Raw genomic sequence first — 18,843 nt, 5'->3', positions numbered from 1 at the left:
GAAACATAACCCGAGGTGGCATAGGGCAGTGGTGTCATAGTCAGATAGGAATGGGCCACTAAATCCTATATAAGGGATTCGTGTGGCTGCATATCTATGTTCTATTGTATTTTTGTGTATTTTGTTAAATATTTGCCAATTTTATTTTAATCTGGTTCAGGCCATGGGAGCCAGGTGTTTGACACCTCTGGTGTAGTGGAGAGAGTCTGGCTCAGAATGTAAAAAACCTGGGTTCAAATCTTGCCTCAGATACTTTCTGGCTAAGTGACCCGGGATAAGTCACTCTATCTCTATCTGCCTCAGTTACCTCATTTTAAAATCAAGATAATTCTAGTTCTTATCTTATAGGTTTGTTGTGAAGACCAAATGAGATAATATGCATAAATATACATAAATCACTTTGTAAATCTTAACTAAGTAAATGTTTGTCATCAGCAGACAGTTGTGGGGTGCAGTAGATAGAGTGCTAGACCTAGAGTTGGGAAGAATGGATATCAAATCCCACCTCGGACACAATTTCCTTGTCTGTAAAATTGGAATAATGATGGCATTTACCTCATGGGTTTGTTGTGAGGATAAAATGAGGTAAATTTGTAAACCTTCAAGTACTATATAATGTTGCTGTTGTTGTTGTTTCATATATCCCCCATAAGCCCTTGTTCCTTGAAGGTAAGGACTATTTCTGCTTTTGTCCCTGTGTTTTCAGAGACTAGCACAGTGCTTTGCATAGAGTCAATTCTTAATAAATACTTGTTGGATTGATTGCCCTCTTCATTGATTCATTTCTTCTTCCTTAAGATTGGTGCCCCTCTCCCCTACGGTTCTTCTATTGTCTCCTATCTTTTTTCTCTTTTTATTTTCTCTCTTTGCAGTTTCATTCATTCATACAACTTCAGCTGTTACTTCAATATGGATAACTTCCAAACCTTTATTTCTAGCTTTGTCCTATCTTACAAGTTGCAGACCCATATCTTCACCTATATACAGAACATCTCTATTTGGGTGTTCCCTGACTGCCTCAAAATCATCACATCCCTAGCCAAATTCCTGACCACTATTTTTGTCAGTGGCACCTCTATTAACCCAATTTCCTATGTCTGAAACCTTGGTTTGCCTGTAACTTTTCATTCTCCCTCACCTCATACATTCCCCTATCCAGAAGTAGTTATCTAACTGATTGGGCAATCAATTGTCAAGTTGTGTCAATTCTACCTTCAAAAATGTACTAATATTTTTTGCATGTGTCCCTTCGTCTCTATTCTCACAGCTACTACCTTAGAACTGAGGAAGGTGAAAGGAAATAAGTATGTGAGTGGTTTTGTATTCTTTGATGGTGAGAAGAAAGTAGTTTATCTGTAGTTAATTATCTATGAATAACATTCCTCCTCCCCTTTTCTGGAGTGTAAACTTCTAAGACAGAGTCTTATCTACCCTTGGAATCTGCCAGTGCTGCATGGTGCTCTGTACGGGATAGTTGCTCCAAAAATGTGTGAATTGAATTGGGTTGAGTTGAAAAGGATGCTTAGGAAAAATGTAGTCATACTGTAGATATCCTGTCCTCATTTTGCTGTGGTTGCTGCAAGAACTTCTCCTTTTTTTCAAACTCAGCAAATGTCTGCATACTTAACAGATGAAGCTGTACCCCACAAAGCTGCCTTCATGTATTTTGAACAGTTAATCAGTACGCACTGTACGTTTAGTAATGTGTGGTCAGCTGAGTCACTCATCAGCAGGGATATTCTCCTGTACTTGCCAGTTATTGAGGACTTGAATTTCCTACCAACCGAGTCTATCCACTGGCACAACTCATTTGAACATGGGTGGTGCAAAAGTATTTGTAGCCTGCCATTCATTCTGTGAAATTTCCTCCACAGGGCTTTCTGACAGAGCTCTGAATAGTGCTGTTAATAAATCTTCAAAAATATTGGTGGAGATTTGTCAGATAACAACCCTTGAGATTAGGTCAGATGCCTCTATCCACATACACACACTGAGGCTGCTAAAGTTCCTGGCCTTTTGTCAAACATTATTTTGTTAAGATGACTAAAGTGTTTAAGATGATAAGGCACACACACACAAAAAAAAACCAAAAACAAAACAAAACAAAAAAAAAACCAGACCTTTCTTTATTCTCTCTTGTGAGAACAGAGGATCATCAAGGCATTCACATTGGGTACACACCATCAATTAAAGAGAGCATTTCTCCCCAAAACATACAGGTAGTGGAACTCAAGAGTGTTTAACCTCAAACACAAGACCTCACACAACCAAACAGTGGTTTTCTAAAGAGACTAATGTATGGACAGGTTTTAAGCTATGGTAGGATGGAAACTTGCCTCTTTTTAGTGGCCCTGTGTCATCTTAAGATAGCTTAACAATCCATTTAAGTTGTGAGTCTCAGTCATTTCCGATATTTTCCATTCTCCATCCTGTAGACTCTCATACCCCTGCCAGTCCTGCTTTCTCTGTTCTTTCCCCTTATATACACTGTTGTCACCTGTGCCATTGGAGGATCACCCTAAATCATAGAACCTTAGAGATCATCTAAGTCAGTATCTTCATTTTATGGGCAGGACAACTGCAGTGCGCAGACATTAAGTGACTTGCCCCAAATCACATAGATAATAACTAAGGGAGTTGGAATTTAAACCCATGTCTTCTAATTCCAAAATTACTGTTCTTCACTCTACACCATGCCCTTGAACTGGAAAAGAAGCCCAAGTGTGGGTAAGGACGATGGCAATCCAGAAACAAGTGAGCGCTAACCTTTGGATTTCTTATTTTTGGTCAAATCAGTCCCTAGTGGCTGCTGCTTTATTTCCTTCGTAACACTTCTATCTCAGTGTTCGCTGTACAGTTGTCTTTGAATTGTGGGCCCTGAACATATGCTGTTTACTGACTACAGTTCCCATTTGTTCATACAGTCTTCTTTACCAGACTTCAAGAAAGTTGTTCACCAACTGTGGCACATCCCCTTCCCACATTACTCTTGCCAGACTTCCTGTTCATATGTCTTCCTACCTTTTCTCCCTAGCCTTTGTAGAATTTCAGCAGGTTATAAGCTAAGTTAAGAAAAAAAAATATAGTCTTCTCCTTTATGTACAGAGCTGTGACTGAATACTGATAAAATACTACTAATACTGATAATAAAATACTGATAAAATAATACTAATAAAATCTATCCCAATAATTTCCAAAGACTATTTTAGCCTATCACCATATGAAAAGAAGGTTCATGAAATAATCATAGAATCTTAAAGCTGAAAGGTACCTTAGAGATCATTTCATTCAAATTTCTCTTAGAATATGTGCAACTCATGTTCCTGAACCAAAGCCTTGGATTTACACAACCCAGATACAGTTTTGAGGGCTTCTCATAAATCATATCTCTTTGGCTAATACACTACCTACGATGTTCCCTGGGAATATAAGATTATAGCTCATATCTATGTCTCTAACAGAGTTAGGCAAAATGGCCTTCATTTCATATCCAAACACTCAGGCCAACAATACATCAAATATATCACAGGTTTTATTTCAACTGTCAAAAAAATCCTATAAAGCCCATAAAGAGTCAAGCCAAATCTTCCCTCTTTGGTGAGTCTCCATTTTTCTTAAAGATCTTGACAATCTTCTAGACTTATATCACCCAAGGGTTGAAAATCTCTTGAAAATGAAATGCATTTGCGTTTGAGAGAGAGTTGACCCCTCACCCTCCAGCAAGGCCCACCTCCCCCATATTCTAGCCCACCTTCTGTTTTTGTATGGCTCATGATCTACAAATCTTTTTTTTTTTGCATTTTTAAAATAATTTTAATAAAAAATTAAAATATTTACATAAAAATGTAAAAACCAGTCTTAGCTCACATGGCATGCAAAAAGAGGCAGTAGGCTGCATTGACATCCAGGCTATAGTTTGCCAACACCTCTCTAGACTTATAGGACTTAACCTTGTAGTTGGGATGACCCTCCAAAAACAAAAGCATTTGGAATACTAGAGGATTAATTCCCTTACCCCCAGACCTATTTAGTCTCTCTAACTCTCACTATTAATGATGGGCAAGCATGCTGTCGCCCTCTCTCTCTCTCTCTCACTACTCCTCTGCTCCAACTCCAATTTGGTCCTAGAATGTCTCTACTTGGCCCAAGAACTTTCCGTTGTTTTTCTAGGTGGCTTGGTTCAGGGACTCAGCATTATCCAGGGTCATCTTCTCTTTATTCAGGAAAGGCTTGGTCTTCAACTTCCTTCATCTATCCAGGAATTTGTCCATAGTTTTGCTACTGCCTCTGGTGTGGCCATCTCTGTAGCCATTTGGTTCCTCCTTTCTTGAGGCCATGTGGTTACCTGAAATGTTCTGTAAATAAACAGGTTTCCTTTCCAGGAAAAAAATGTCTGTCTCTGTAACGCCTTCTCCTATCTGAGGTCTTGTTCTTTCATCCATTTTATCTTTGTGTCTGTTTTTTCCCCTTTAAAGACTAACTCCAAGGGTGTGACAAAGTATGACAAGCCATATTTCAATCAATCATCTTCAATGTGGTTTCAATAAAACTGGTTAATATTAGTGCCTGGGCCAAGAGTATTAGTTCACACTCCAATAAGGAGGTATTATCCATTTCACATTGATGTCAGCTGGAGATATCTTTATTTTCTATAGGGAAATGTCTCCAATTCTAAGACAAAGTAATTCCTTTAACCTCATTAACCCTGACCAGATTTCTTCTGGTCACACTGTGGAATGTGGAAACTGAAGCCCATAGGGGTTAAGTAGATTCTGCAACATCACACAACCAGTTATCCATGAATACAACTGAGACTAGGACCCAGTTCTTCTAATTCTCAGAGCAATTCTCTTTCTACTCACCATGCTTTGTTTCCCTTTTTAATACAGCTTGATTCCATAATTTGATTTCAACTAAATTTTATTAAAGATTAAAAGTTGCAGTCTGATCACCAAATCCACAGAGGTGCAGTATGTATCTGAAAACCTTCCCAAATATATTTCAGAGTAATTGTTTTCAATCTGTGCCACCACCATCAGGCATTTATGAAGTTGATTTTTTTTGAACCTAAGTGATAAACTTTACATTTATTCTGATTAAATTTCATTCAATTAGATGATGGCATCTTACTCTGTATCCTTTTTTAGGTCAAAACTCATTTCATATTTAAAAGGACCCCTTATTCTTCCAAACTTTGTGTCATTTGCAAATATGAGAAGAATGCTATATTTGCCTCCGATGAAGCTATTAATAAGAGTGTTTAATGGCCCAGAATCAAGGAAGGGCAGATGCCTAGATTACTCTGCTAGACACTTCTATCTAACTTCCCATTAGATTTTGATTCATTAGATTCTTTGAACCCAATCTTTCAGTTACAAATTCACCTAACTGTACTGTTGCTTAGCACACATCTTTCCATTTTATCCATAAGAATGGCATGACAGATTTTATCAAATGCTTTGTTAAAATCTAAGAATTCAAAAATCCACAGGATTATAGATGGATCTATCAACATAGATACCCTGGTTAAACTGTCACGATCTATTTTTCAAGCCTTTTAGAAGCTTTTAGTAATCACTGATTTCCATTTAATTATTCAAAACCATTTTCCTATGTTCCAGAATATTTACAAACAAGCTCACTCATCTGCAGTTTTCAGATTCTACCCTCTTGGCTTTTATGAAAATTTTCCCTTGTCTAGTCCTATGGTATCTCTTTTTTTCAAAATCTTTGCAGTTCCTTTCCTTAAAGAAAGAGATTTATTTTTATCTTAGTGTCCTCAGAACCCAGTGGTCCTCTTTGAGAATGAAGGATGAACAACAACATAGTGCCTTGCTTAGAGTAGGCATCTAAGAAATGCTTATTGAGTTGAAAATCACCAACAGCAATTTAGCAAGCATATCTTTGAGCTCCTTCAGTTCCCAAAGATCTAGTTCATCGGAGCTTGTTCACTTGAATTCATTGAGGGTAACTTGATGCTGCATGACCTTACTTATCGTGGCTAGCCACTCACCATAACTATATTATTTCTCTCTTTTTCAGTCCAAAGTTCATGCAAAAGAACCCAGAAACAATATGAGAATTGAGAGCAGCTCTCTCCAAACCCACACTTCAAAAATTGATTCCCTCCAGACTTGTATGCCTGCCTGGCAACAAGATGACTACTTCATAGTCTAATTAAAACTGAAAATAATAAAAGCTAGGATTTTTTCAACTTTTCTTCCTGACCATCCATAAAACAACACTTCTTCCTAATTTCTCAATAATAAACAATATCACCCTTCCCATTACCTCAAAGGAATCTAATTTCATTTTTTTAAAGTCTCTTAATTTTTTTACCACTTACTTTTTTGAGTCTTTATCACCAAGCTATCTGCGACTTCACTTGTACTTATTCTTATTGTGGAATGGGTTTCTCAATCCATAGAGCATATCTTCATTAGTTGAGAATGTTTTTTTTTTGTTTGCTCATATTTCCAACATCAGTTTCTGAATTGTGCTTTTGTGCTAGGAGCAAATTCTGTCCCTTTCCATATTCTCTAATGGGGTAAGCAAGCCCTGTAGTGTATATGCTGCTACAGTTCTGGATGGGGTAGCTGGGGCTAGACGCTTTCTCGTTTCCTCTCCTAGTATCACAGTTGTATTAGATTGTGAACTTCCTGAAGAGAGATTCTGCCTTTTCCCTCTCTTTTTTTTTAAGCCCCAGTACAAGTGGTATGCTAAAGTTTTAGTTAAAAATTTCTATTTAAGGTGAAACAAGAACTTTTCCCCACCAAAAGCAAAAAAGTCTCTGAGCATTGTGCACTTACCCCCAGTAACAATGACATTTGCTTTTATACAGTAAACAAAAGTATTTGCTCCTCTTGGCATAGAAAATTCTCTGACTGGCCTGCAAAACATGAGAATAGGTATAAAATGTTATTGTACATTTTTTCAAACAGACAGCACCCAATTTATAAATAGGTTGTACTTTATAAGACAATGTATCTGTCGGTTGTGTTTGGGACTCAGATCACATTCTTCCAGAAGAACAAAGTTATAGTGGTTAGGCAGTGTAATCTAGCCCTCAGAAATCTACTAAGTCCATGATGTAGTTAAGGTACAGTAACCGGTATCAGAAAAATATGATATTGGGTGAAATGAAACATCATTAGAGGGTACAGTTAGGTCCATGGGGACAATATCATTAATGCTATGGTAAACAGACTGATGCTTAGGAGAATTAACATTGCTAGGGCTAAAGTACTGCTAGCTCAGATTGTTACTAACCATTCAATTTCCATCTTGGGCCATCAACAGAGTGTTACAATGGACTTTGGTAACATTCTGAAAGTGTTTAATTATTGTGCATTAATCACATTATCATTATAATGCTGGTTTGAACAACATTACTGAGGAAAGCCTGTTGTTTCCAATTGTTTCTATGGGAGAAAAGACCCCACTAGATTCTGGGAATACGCTATATTTCTGCCAACTGAAACCCTACTTCTTGGAACTCTTAGCCTCCTCCTTCTTCTTCTTCCCAGCTTCCTCCTCCCTCTACTGTGTTGGTGAGTAGATGATTTTTTTCCTTCACTTCTTTGTCTTTAGATATGACACATGTTAAATGTGTCAAATCTTCATAAGATCACTCCGAAAAAAAAAAAGAACTAAGAAGAAAATAAAAATTTGCTTAAGCAAACTTGTGTTCTTACTAATAGGGTACATACTAATGGAAAGGCTTTTACCCACATATCCTTCACCAAAAACAGTGGGTTAAACTCTGCGTTGCTTCCCTTCTTTAATTTTTCTAATTCTTATTACTATTATTTAATGGTATGACCTTTTGACACTTAGATTTTCTATTATGGGAAACATTGCTAGATAATTATGCATCAGGTAAGTTGTAAAGATGAGTCCTATTTTAGGTGGAACATTGGAACGTATGGACTGCATTCTTGAGAATGAGCCAGTATGGAATTTTTTAGTTCCTTCAATTCCAGTCCTAGCCACATAAGCATTAATTTCTGCTCTCTCAATGGATGTGTGTTGGTAGCGACGGGAAGGGAATACATGACTCTAAATACAGATGTGGATATAGTCCCTCCCTTGTCTACTTCCTTTAAGCATACAGGATGGGTAGACTCCAGAGGGAACTCTAGTAATAGCAGTTGGGAAATGAGAATCAGGGCATTTGGGAGTCACCAAGGTCTAATGGAATGGACCAGTAGGGAGAAGACCTGAAATCTAAATCTTGGTGTAGCCACTGACCAGTTATGTGATCTTAAGTCACTTAACCTCATAGAGTGTTAGTTTCCTCATCTGTAAAATAAAGATGTTAGACTACATGACCTTTTTAAGGTCCTTTCCAGCGCTAACATTTTAAGATTCTTATGGGAGTGACACTGAAAGGGATCAGGGTTGCAGTTCCTCAGAAATAGGGAGAAATTTCAGGGGAAAACACTTCAATGGCAGGGATTAAGGGTCCCAGGAGGCAGTGATTCCAAGAAAAGCAGAGGGAAAGGGAAGTGCTTTAAAAAATAAAAGTGGGTTTCCTCTAGTATAAAAGAATCATAGTGATGTGTAGAGTACTGGAGTTGGAGTTGAGAAGAACCAGAATCGTATGCTACCTCAGGTGTGTGTGTGTGTGTGTTGGGGTGGGAGGGAGTGCATAGCACTTTACTAAGCCTCAGAGAAGGAGCTCAGCATCCATCTGGGGCCAGTTCTATCCCCCTTAAAGTTACTTGGTGAATTATGAAATTGCCTACCAGGGAGGAGGCTGAAATGCTTTGAAATCCAGCCCCCAAGGAAACCACCATCAGAGAGGAGAGAGAAAGTGCACAATAGGGGAAAATAAGGGGGGAAAAAAGACTAAAATTACTAAAGATGTCAGGAAAAAGAAAACTCAAAGACCTTGAACATAAACAGATAAATCAACAGGGAAAACATTAACAGCAGAAGGAAATATGGCTTCCAGATCTATTAAATTAATTCAGATATCTATAAATAAATACTACATAATAAAGAAAATGATCCAACACTTGGTGAAACAGAGGACCCTATGGAATTCAAGAAAAACATAGAAATGCAACTTGCTGTTCTTGAGTGATTTAAAAGAGAAAAGAAATTATGAGAGCTGAATTTATGATTTGCACAGCAAAAATAATTGGCAGAATAGAAAAAACTTGAATCTATGATGGCAAATCTCACTAGAGAAACAAAACAAAACAATTGATTGGGAATGCAAATACAGAGAAGTAGAGGAAACTCTAAAATGAGAGAAGTAAAAAACAATAACATTAAAAGAAAATGTGTTCTTTATCCAAGCTGATCCTAAAGACAGGATATATAGAGACAATTTAAGGATCATAGGTCTTCCAGAAGAATACAAGTCAAAAAGCTTATACACTATAATGCAAGAAATAATATAAGAAAACTGCCCAGAACTTCTGAACACAGAAATTAAATACCAATGGAAAGAATTAATAGATCTCAAAAACAAACAAACAAAAACCTTTCAGGCTATAAACTCCGAGACACATAGTGATTACATTGAAAAATTCAATCCAGAAACAAGTTCTGCAAGGAATCAGGAGAAATAACTTTAAATACAAAGGAAAGGAAATTGAGACAACAAAAGACTATTCTATACCCACAAGAAAACACAGAGGAGTATGGAATAATGTATTTGGAAGAACAATGGAGCTCAGGATGAAGCCTAGGTAACCTACCCTGAAAAACTGAATGCTGAGAAATGATAATGACCTAGGTTGACCCCAAAGAGGAGATAGGAGATGACGTCAAATCCTCTACCTCCATTTCTGGCCTGACTTCTTTACAGAGTGGGGTACCATAGTTGTGGAACACTGCATATAACATTTTTAGAATATTGTTTAATTTTGCAGAATTTTTTTTTCTTTCTTCCTTTTGATTATAAGGGATGGCTTTCTGGAAGAAGGTGTAGAAAGAAATACAACTGGAAATAGCTTTTGTTTTTACATCATCAAAAGTTAGTTGGAGTCAGATTTGTACCACCTTAAATCTCATGATAAGAGATGCAAGCATCATTCAGCACTTAGTGCAGTGCCTAGCACATGGTAGGGTACTTAATAAATGCTTATTGACCGACTGACAAGCCTATTGACTGCTATTATTTACTAAGCAGTGTGACATAGTCAAATTGTGAATTAATAAAGAATTTTGAAAAGTCAAAGAGAATGGAAGATTGAGAAATGGCCTGAAGAGATCATTGGTAACTTAGAAGGGAAAAGATGATCTAATATTTAACATGGTGTTCTATACACAGTATGTTCTTAATATTTTTTAAAAAATGAATGGAATTGAAAGTAATTGATGATTAATCGGGGAGTGGGTTCTAGATTGGCTTGGAGGAGAAATGGGATGGAGGTGGGACAGCTGCTTAGGATGCTTTGGCAGTTTAGCTAAGAGGTAACAAGTAAATTGAACCTAAACCATTAGAGTCCAGTGAATGGGGTAAATTAATGCTTCTTGTCCCCGGGTGAGATTTCCATCTGTTGCCTACACTTGTGCCCGGCTTGTAGGGTAGGAGGGATACAACAGAATGTAAAAGCATGATACCCAAACCAACTAAGAAAGGTTTCTAGTGGTTCTATCTCTTTTCATCTAATATTTAGCATAATCCTTTCTAGTTGAGTAATGCTCAAATTTAACCAGTACTCAGAGGCTTACTCCTTGGGAGCTGGCCAGATCCTCAAGGGTTAGACATTGAAAGTAGTGTAATAGACAACAAGCCTACAACTGCTGTATGCTGCTTAATTCATTGCAGATGTTCATTCCCTTGCTGGTTGTTTTTACAATTACAATTGTAAAAATACAATACAAAATTGTAATTATAGCAGAGATAATTTCTAAAATGGTAATTTAAAAAAAATTCACCCCTTCTTTTAGGAGATAGGTTGACTTAATTTTAACAACTGGCTAATTGTGTATTTGTATAACTGCAATTTTATCTGGCTCAATTTAAAGCTTATTATGGTGGAATAGCAGAAATAAAATTATGTTGAATCTAAGGATGAAATGACCCTACTTTTCTACTATTTAGACGCATATCAAATTGTGTTGGGTGGGTTTTTTGGTTTTTTGGCAGGGGATAGGGGGGAGAGGAAGTTGGTGGAATAAAACCTCACTGTACACTCGAGGATACATTTCACCAGCTAGATCATAGAAAGAGCTGCTAACAGAGGTGATACAGAGAAGTAGGTGAGTCACATATTTAGAGTCTTGGCTGAATGCTGAGATTGCTTAGCACTCTATCAGTTTGTAGATTCTCAACCATTGGCTCAGTACATCTTTGCCCAGCTCTCAAGTGGTACAAAACAAAACCCAAAAAACTAAAATTTAATAACCAAAGAATAGAGGTAAACTTCTAACTAGGCCAAGAGCAACAGCCTATTCAAGAAGTTTTAAAACAATGCCCATAAAATAAAGGTCCATTGACTGACTGGCTTGGAAACCAAAATCACTTTATGTTCCTAGAAATACTGAAGACCAGAGATTTAATGGAAGTGGGGATGAAATGGTTAAAGCAGCCTCCTTCACTCTAACTCTTGTTTGTTATTCATTGCCCTTTGTGCTTTCCTCAGTAAGGAAGAATCGCACAGTTAGACTTCAACTAGGTAAATAAATGCTTTTTGTGCAAATGGATATTTTTTTTAACATCAGAGGATTTAGTTCAAGTATGTATTCTATACAAGGGCAGTGTCTTATAGAGCTTTTGAAACTTCTGATAATGTTCTGTAAACACCTTTTATTGAATTAGCACAAACTTCAAAGAGGTATGCAGTGCCTATGATTGCCGAGTTGGTTTCTTCTGACCCCTTTGCTCTGAGAAATTCTTTTTTTTTTCTAGAAAATCTTGGGTGATATATATGTCACATATATGTGTCTAGTGTATATATACACTATGAATACTATATGTACATATATACTGTATATACACACATACATGTATACACACATGCAGATATATGCGTATATTTTGTTGTAATTGAATTGTTTTCAGTTGTGTCTGACTCTTTGTGATCCAATTTAGGATTTTCTTGGCAAAGATACTGGAGTGGTTTGCCATTTCCTTCTCCAGCTTATTTTACAGATGAGGAACTAAGACAAACAGAGTTATGTGACTTGCTCAGGGTCACACAGCTAATAAGTATCTGAGGCCAGATTTGAACTCAGGAGAATGAGTCTTCCTGCCTGCAGGCCCAGCACTATGCCACTTGGCCTCTCTCTCTCTCTCTCTCTCTCTCTCTCTCTCTGTCTCTCTGTCTGTCTCTCTGTCTCTCTGTCTCTCCCTCTCTCTCCCCCCTCTTCTATCACTGATGAGAGAAATCTAAGACCTGACACCTAATTAGAATGGAAAAGCCAAATGAAAACTACGTTTGGGGACCAGTTCATTGGCTTGATGGTGATTGATTACAGGTCTTGGACTTCCAGATTATATAAGACTATGTGGATAAAGTGTTGGAGGGGATTATGACATCATCTATGTGACTGTGGTATGTAGAAGCAGAAAGAAAATTTTCTTCTCTAGACATTACCAACTTAGAAACTGCCCTCTATTTCATCTAAAGTATACAGGTATGTAATTCTTCCTTATGCTTGTATTTTAAAAACCTTTAATTCACTGTCTTTGTTAACAGCACATATAATAGACCGTTCATATTTTAGACAATGATACAGTTCTTCAAAAAAGGCTCGAACATAGTTTAATCTACTTGTAAAGCCAAGGCTAATAGACAATGGCCATTATTCTTAAGGGGGAATATAAACCTTCAGTACTTGAAATAGGGGACTGCCTTATTAAATCAGTCTCCCCAAAGCTGCATTTGTGTCTTTGTCTTCTATGTTCTGTCAACAAATTTCCACCAGACTGCTAGAAGAAGTAGTCTTATAACCACAATAGATACTATTAGCCTAAGAGAAAAGAAAAGAAAAGAAGCTCAGGTCTTAAATTTCATGATAAGGAATTTATACTTTATTCAGCAAAGCAATGGAACTTATCAGAAGCAATGCCAAGTTACCAGAGTCAGGTTCAGCAGTGTGCTGGCATAAACAGGAAGGAAGGACTTCTAGGATGTGAGGAGTCTTATGAGATGTTAATAGAAATTAGAGATTTTAAGGTATTACTACATGAGTGTTCAAGGCCTCTTAAGATCCATCGCCAAAATAAAGCTACATATATAAACACAAAGGGCTCAAACTGCAAAAGGGCTATTTAAAATGATTTACAGGGAAATTTTGAGTTTCAGAGATTTTAACATCCTTGTGCATTGAGCTTTTCATTAGTGATAACTTGGGGGAAATGGAAGTATTAGATGGTTGTTGTTCATTCTTTGTTCTCAAAGAGGACCAATGATATCCCAAGGGTGATGTCTTGACTTGCTCACGAATGGGCACAGCTACTCAAAATCATCAACCTCACTTTCTCCTCCAGAGTCATCAAGTCCAGTGGCAAGACAAAGGTCAAGATGACTGGTGATGGCCCAAGATGCAGTGGGTGACCTTGGCCTTTCTAAATTAAGGTCTCTCCCTGGTCTCAGTTTGTCTGAGGCCATGACCATTCAATGATGAAAGGTTTTTAAAGCCTGTCTTTTCAGAACTATATATCAAGAAATCAAAACTTAAAACAAGTCAGGACAAAAATGGTGTGGGGTGGGGAGGGAGTTCCACTTTGGACATACTGAGTTTAAGATGTCTACTGGACATTCAGTTCAAGATGTCTTGAAAGGCAATTAGAGATGTGGGATTAGAGGTCAACAGAAAGGTTAGGACAGGATAGGAAGATTTGAGAATCACCAGCATGGGGGTGGTAATTAAATCTATGGGAGCTGATGAGATCACCAAGTAAAGTAGTATAAAGGGAGAAGAGAAGATGGCCCAGGACAGAGTCCTGTGGGACACCCACAATTAGAGGGTATGATCTGAATGAGAATCCAGCAGAGAAGACTGAGGAAAGTGGTCTGACAAGTAGGAGGAAAACTAGGATAGAGTAGTGTCCTGAAAACCTAGAGAGAAGAATTCAAGGAGGAGAGAATAATCAATAGTGTCAAAGGCTACAGAGAAGTCAAAGAGAATGGGAGATTGAGAAATGGTCTGAAGATATCATTGGTAACTTTGGAGGAAACAGACCTCCCCATTTCAATTCCCTTCTCATTCCAGTCCATCCTCCACTCAGCTTCCAAAGTTATTTTCCTGAAAGCCAGGCCTAACTTTGTTTCTTCTCCCTACCCCAGCCCCCAGCTCTCTACTTTAATAACCCAGTTCCCTATTATCTCCAGAATCAAGTATCCTTTGTTTGTCTTTTAAAGCCTTTCACAACCAGGCCTCCTCCTACCTTTCCATACTTTTTAGACTTTATTCCCTTTTGTATACTCTTCAAGTCAGCTACATTGGCTTTCATGCTGTTCTACACACATAACGCTCCATCTCTTGACCACTCTGTGTCTTTTCACTGGCTATGCCCCTTGCCTGGCATGCTCTTCCTCCTGAGTTCTGGCTCAACTTCCCTAGCTTCCTTCAGTGATCAATTTAGATCTTATCTTCTGTGGGAACCCTCCCACTCCCACAAACACACCCAGTTCCTTCCCCTCTGAGATTAACTGCCATTTACCTTGTATATTTTACCTGGTGTGTAATTAGTTTTTTGCATGTTGTTTCCCCTATTACAATGTGAGATCCTTAAGAGTAGAATCTGTGTTTTTACCTTTCTCTGTGTCTTGAATGCTTAGCACAGTGCCTGACCCATAGTAAGAGCTTAATAAATTCTGGTCAGCTTCATGGAGATGATTTGAGAAAAGTGATTTATTAATGAGTTAGTGTACTAATGTTCTGACAGTGATCTGTCCTCTGCTTTGACCTCCTAGAACATTTACTGTATATGCCACTTATCTGGCACTTACTGAAATCTACCTTGAATTGTTTGTTAATTATATTTAACCATTTATATAATTATCTTTTTTATATATTATGAACTTAACACCAAATAAAATCAAGCATTTCCTTGTACAAAGAACAACAGAAAAGAGGATAGCATTTGCAGCTGTGAATCTACACTGTTCTTTTTCCAAGTATACAACAAATTCAATGTTATTTTCAAAGCTGTCCTGTTGATCTGTTTCCTACCAATTGTTCTATTACCTTCTGTGCCTTTCATTCAGATGAGAGTGAGATTTAAATAATGTAAACTGTCTCCACTCTGCCCTTCCATATTTGTAGTCTTCTTACATACCTAGATTGTATGAGGTAGTAAGTTTCACTTCATCCCCTTTAATTCCTTGGTGTATTCTTTTTCATTCCTTTTTCTTTATTCTCTTAAGGTCAACAAAACATGACAAAACATTCCCAGACCCTTTAAATTATTGAACTCATTCTATTATCTTTGGTGACATTATGGATCTTAAGGGATACTTTTTTCTTAATCCCCTATTAAAATGTGAACAATTCATCCTTGTATAGTACCTTCCAATTTCACAAACATATTTATTGACTCTTGCAATTGTGTTTCAAAATTTCTACTTAGCTCAGTTCTTTTCATGAGAAATGCCTAGAATGTCTCTATTTCATTTAAGTTCCATTCCCTGCCTCTACCTATTAAGATTATACACAGTTTTTCCAGGTAATTTCTTCTAATTTTAGTTGTTTATCTTTTCCCTTTTGGAATATTATGTTCCAAGCTCTCTTTTTCTTTTAAATGGTAGCTGCCAAGTCGTGCGTAATTCTTAGCATGGCCTCCTGGAGTCTTGAACTCTTTCTTTCTTGCTACTTAAAGTATTTTTCTTTAAATTTCTTTTTTCTTTCCACATATGAAGCTGTGGGTTTTGGCTGTAACATTACCAGAAGTTTTTATGTTGGGATTTCTTTCTGGACATGACTAAGGAAATATATTTTCACTTTGCCATATGGAAAAAATAGGTTTTTTTTTTTTCAAAATGAGAAATTTACATCCATGATTTCTTGAAATATGATATCCTGGTTTTATTTGCTTAGTTGGTTTGTTGATTGGTTTCAGTCATAATGAAAATCCAAAGACTGAAAAAGTCAAAGAAAATTTAAGGTATCTCCTATCAAAAACAATTGACCTGCAGGGAAAGAAGTTCTAAGAATAATCTATTTGGTCCATTCTAATTTTCAAGGAACCTTTACTTAGGTCTGTTTTTGTACTTTCTTTAAAAATATTTCCTGTAGAGCTCTCATTTCATTTACAATACTTTTAAACTCTTGTTTCATTTTCCTCAAAGAATTCTAGATTGACCTGGTCAAACTGTGTGTTTGTTTGAGGCTTTGCTTGTAGATGTTGTCAAGCTGTTATTTTCTCCTGGGTTTGTAACTTGGAAATCCCTGAATCAGTATTTCTTTATCATCTTTCTTTGGTTTTACCATTTCCTCAGCCTTACTTCCTGAATTGATGCTTTGTGTCAGGGCTAGGCTCTGCATACTTTTGAAGGGAATGGCACACAAAGTCTTCTTTGATCCTGATTTGTATTTTGGCAGGTCTTTTTGCTGCCTCCTCTGAATAGTGAGCACTTGTTCTTCAAGGACTTTAGGGGAAACACAGGCCAGTAAACTGTAAATTTTTAACATCATATGTCGTTATTTATATTTTTATGTGCATATAAGAGTAGGGATTATTTCATTCCTTTTCTGTGTCTCTATAGTTTAGCTCAGTGCCTGGAACATAATAAAGGATTAATAAATGCTTCTTGATCGATTGACGGGTCTTCATTCCACAGTTACATTGTAAATCCCTTGAGAAAAGGGAATGAGTATTTTACTTCTTTCTCTGAGTAGCAGAGAATCTAGTATAGAGCCTCACACATAGTAGGCACTCAGTAATACTTGGTTGACTGAAGTAGTTCAGACTCAAAAGTTGATGAATGGCCATAAGAAAGTAGTAGTGACTAACCTAGGCATGTGCTCTGGAGAAATTTACCTTGGTAACACCAGGGGCTACCATAATAAGAGCATAGCACATTCTTCTTTCTTTTAATCTCTCTTTATATAGGTCATGTATACATTTTGACCTTATCTTGGTAAATGGTGTAAGATATTGGTTTATGTCCAGTTTCTGCCATACTGCTTTCTAGTTTCCCCAACAATTTTTACCAAATAATGAATTCTTATCCCAAAATCTTAAGTCTTTACACTTGTCCAATACAAGGTTATTATATTTATTTGGTGCTGTAAATTGTATGTCTACTCTGTTCCACTGATCTACCTTTCTATTGCTCAGCCAGTACCAGATAGTTTTGATAATTACTTGTAATATAGTTTAAGAGCTGGTACCACTAAACCTCCTTCCTTTACATTTTTTTTTTCAGAGCAACATCACCTTTATTTCTTATGTGATTGCAGAATACCAAGTACCTACTATGAGACCACAAGGATATTTGTGTATATTTTCAGAAAGGCTTTTAATGGCTATGAATGCATTATGAATTGTCAGATTTGTGCACAAATCAAATTAGAATGGAAGACGCATCCCTTTCTTAATTGAATGTTTCTGAAATGTTTCCTCTAAAAAGCCAGAGACACAGTCACTAAGATTTAATTACATTACAGAAACTAAGTGAAGCTTTGCAATTAGTTATGTCACATAATTGATGTTTGTAGAATCAGACAATCTGATATTTACAAGTGAAATTGTTTTTAATGTGCTGTACAAAACATTTCCATAAGTTTGTTTATTCATCTCTCAATGCAACATGGTATATGTTGGAATAAACCAAAGTTACTTATTCCAAAAAAAGAATGTGCCTTCCGTAAAGATTGCATTTATAAAGAAAATGCAAATTGGTCTTAGATAAAATATTCTATTTCATATTAAATTTCTGTTTCTAATATTAATTGGTTTAAAAATAAACTGAGTTAAGCTGAATATGGATTATTTATGCTGAGTGAAACAAATTATCTTTTGTTTATTCTATCTAATAAGTTTCATTAGGTACACAGCAAGGGAATATCTGTGTTGACTGCACAAAGCAGAATTTGCTCTTTATTGACTTTTTCTCTCAATTATGCTTACCTTTGTGGCCAGATTTAAAAGGTAATCTAATTATGGAAAAATCTTTGATTACTTCAGTTTGGCAGGATCACGTAAAAGGGAGTAGCATAAGATAATAAGTCATAGAATTTCATATCTGAAAATGATCTTAGAATCTAAAACTCTAAATTTTATAGGTGAGAAAATTGAGGCCCAGAGAGATTAGGTAGCATGCCATGATTACACAATTAGAAGAAGAGTTAACATGGTCTCCTGTCTCCCAGGCCTCTTCTCTTACCATTATACTTCATGGCCTTTTCTATAATGGAAAGATGTCTTGGAGCCAGATTGTAAAGGGCCTTGAATTTCAGACTAAGGAATTGGGACTTCATTTCATTGGCATTGTGGAATTCCTGAAGGCTTTTGTACAGAGCCATGTCATCTCTAGGCTGTCATATTAGGAAGATTACTTTAGAACTAGGAAGTATGAAGTATAGTGTAGAGCAAGGAGGAACTTTCATTTAATTACATATTTAGATAAGAAAGAATTCTATCTTGCACACAGAAATATGATGCTAGGGATTCATTTTTATCCTCACCTTATTAGCAAATCAATTCACCTTCTGATCAGAATGCAAAATACAAAGGTTTGCCAATGCAATTATTCTCTCCCTTCTCCCCAAATTTGTATGTATATTGTAACATTATATATATATATATCAATCACACACACATATATATACATACAATATATTATGTGTGTGGCTATATATAAATGTATATTGTAACATATACATATATATCAATCACATATATATACACATACAATATATTGTGTGTGTGTG

The 18,843-nt window shown here is 36.6% G+C and overlaps 1 protein-coding gene across 2 annotated transcripts in view; it reads right to left on the bottom strand.

Annotated features, from left to right (window-relative positions):
* The window catches only part of LOC114050149 (WD repeat-containing protein 64-like), a 172,956-nt gene that overhangs the window by 98,396 nt on the left and 55,717 nt on the right, over window positions 1-18,843 (bottom strand). For both annotated transcript variants that reach the window (XM_027871753.1, XM_027871754.1), the window contains exon 9: window positions 6,810-6,889. In XM_027871753.1, coding sequence (XP_027727554.1) covers window positions 6,810-6,889 — 80 coding nt within the window. The remainder of the gene's footprint in view (window positions 1-6,809; window positions 6,890-18,843) is intronic.

Source organism: Vombatus ursinus, unplaced genomic scaffold (genome assembly GCF_900497805.2).
Source record: "Vombatus ursinus unplaced genomic scaffold, bare-nosed wombat genome assembly UNPS02014798.1, whole genome shotgun sequence".
NCBI classification, from domain to species: domain Eukaryota; kingdom Metazoa; phylum Chordata; class Mammalia; order Diprotodontia; family Vombatidae; genus Vombatus; species Vombatus ursinus.
Note: the sequence above shows the minus strand (reverse complement) of the source record. Positions and strands in the feature narration are given on the sequence as shown.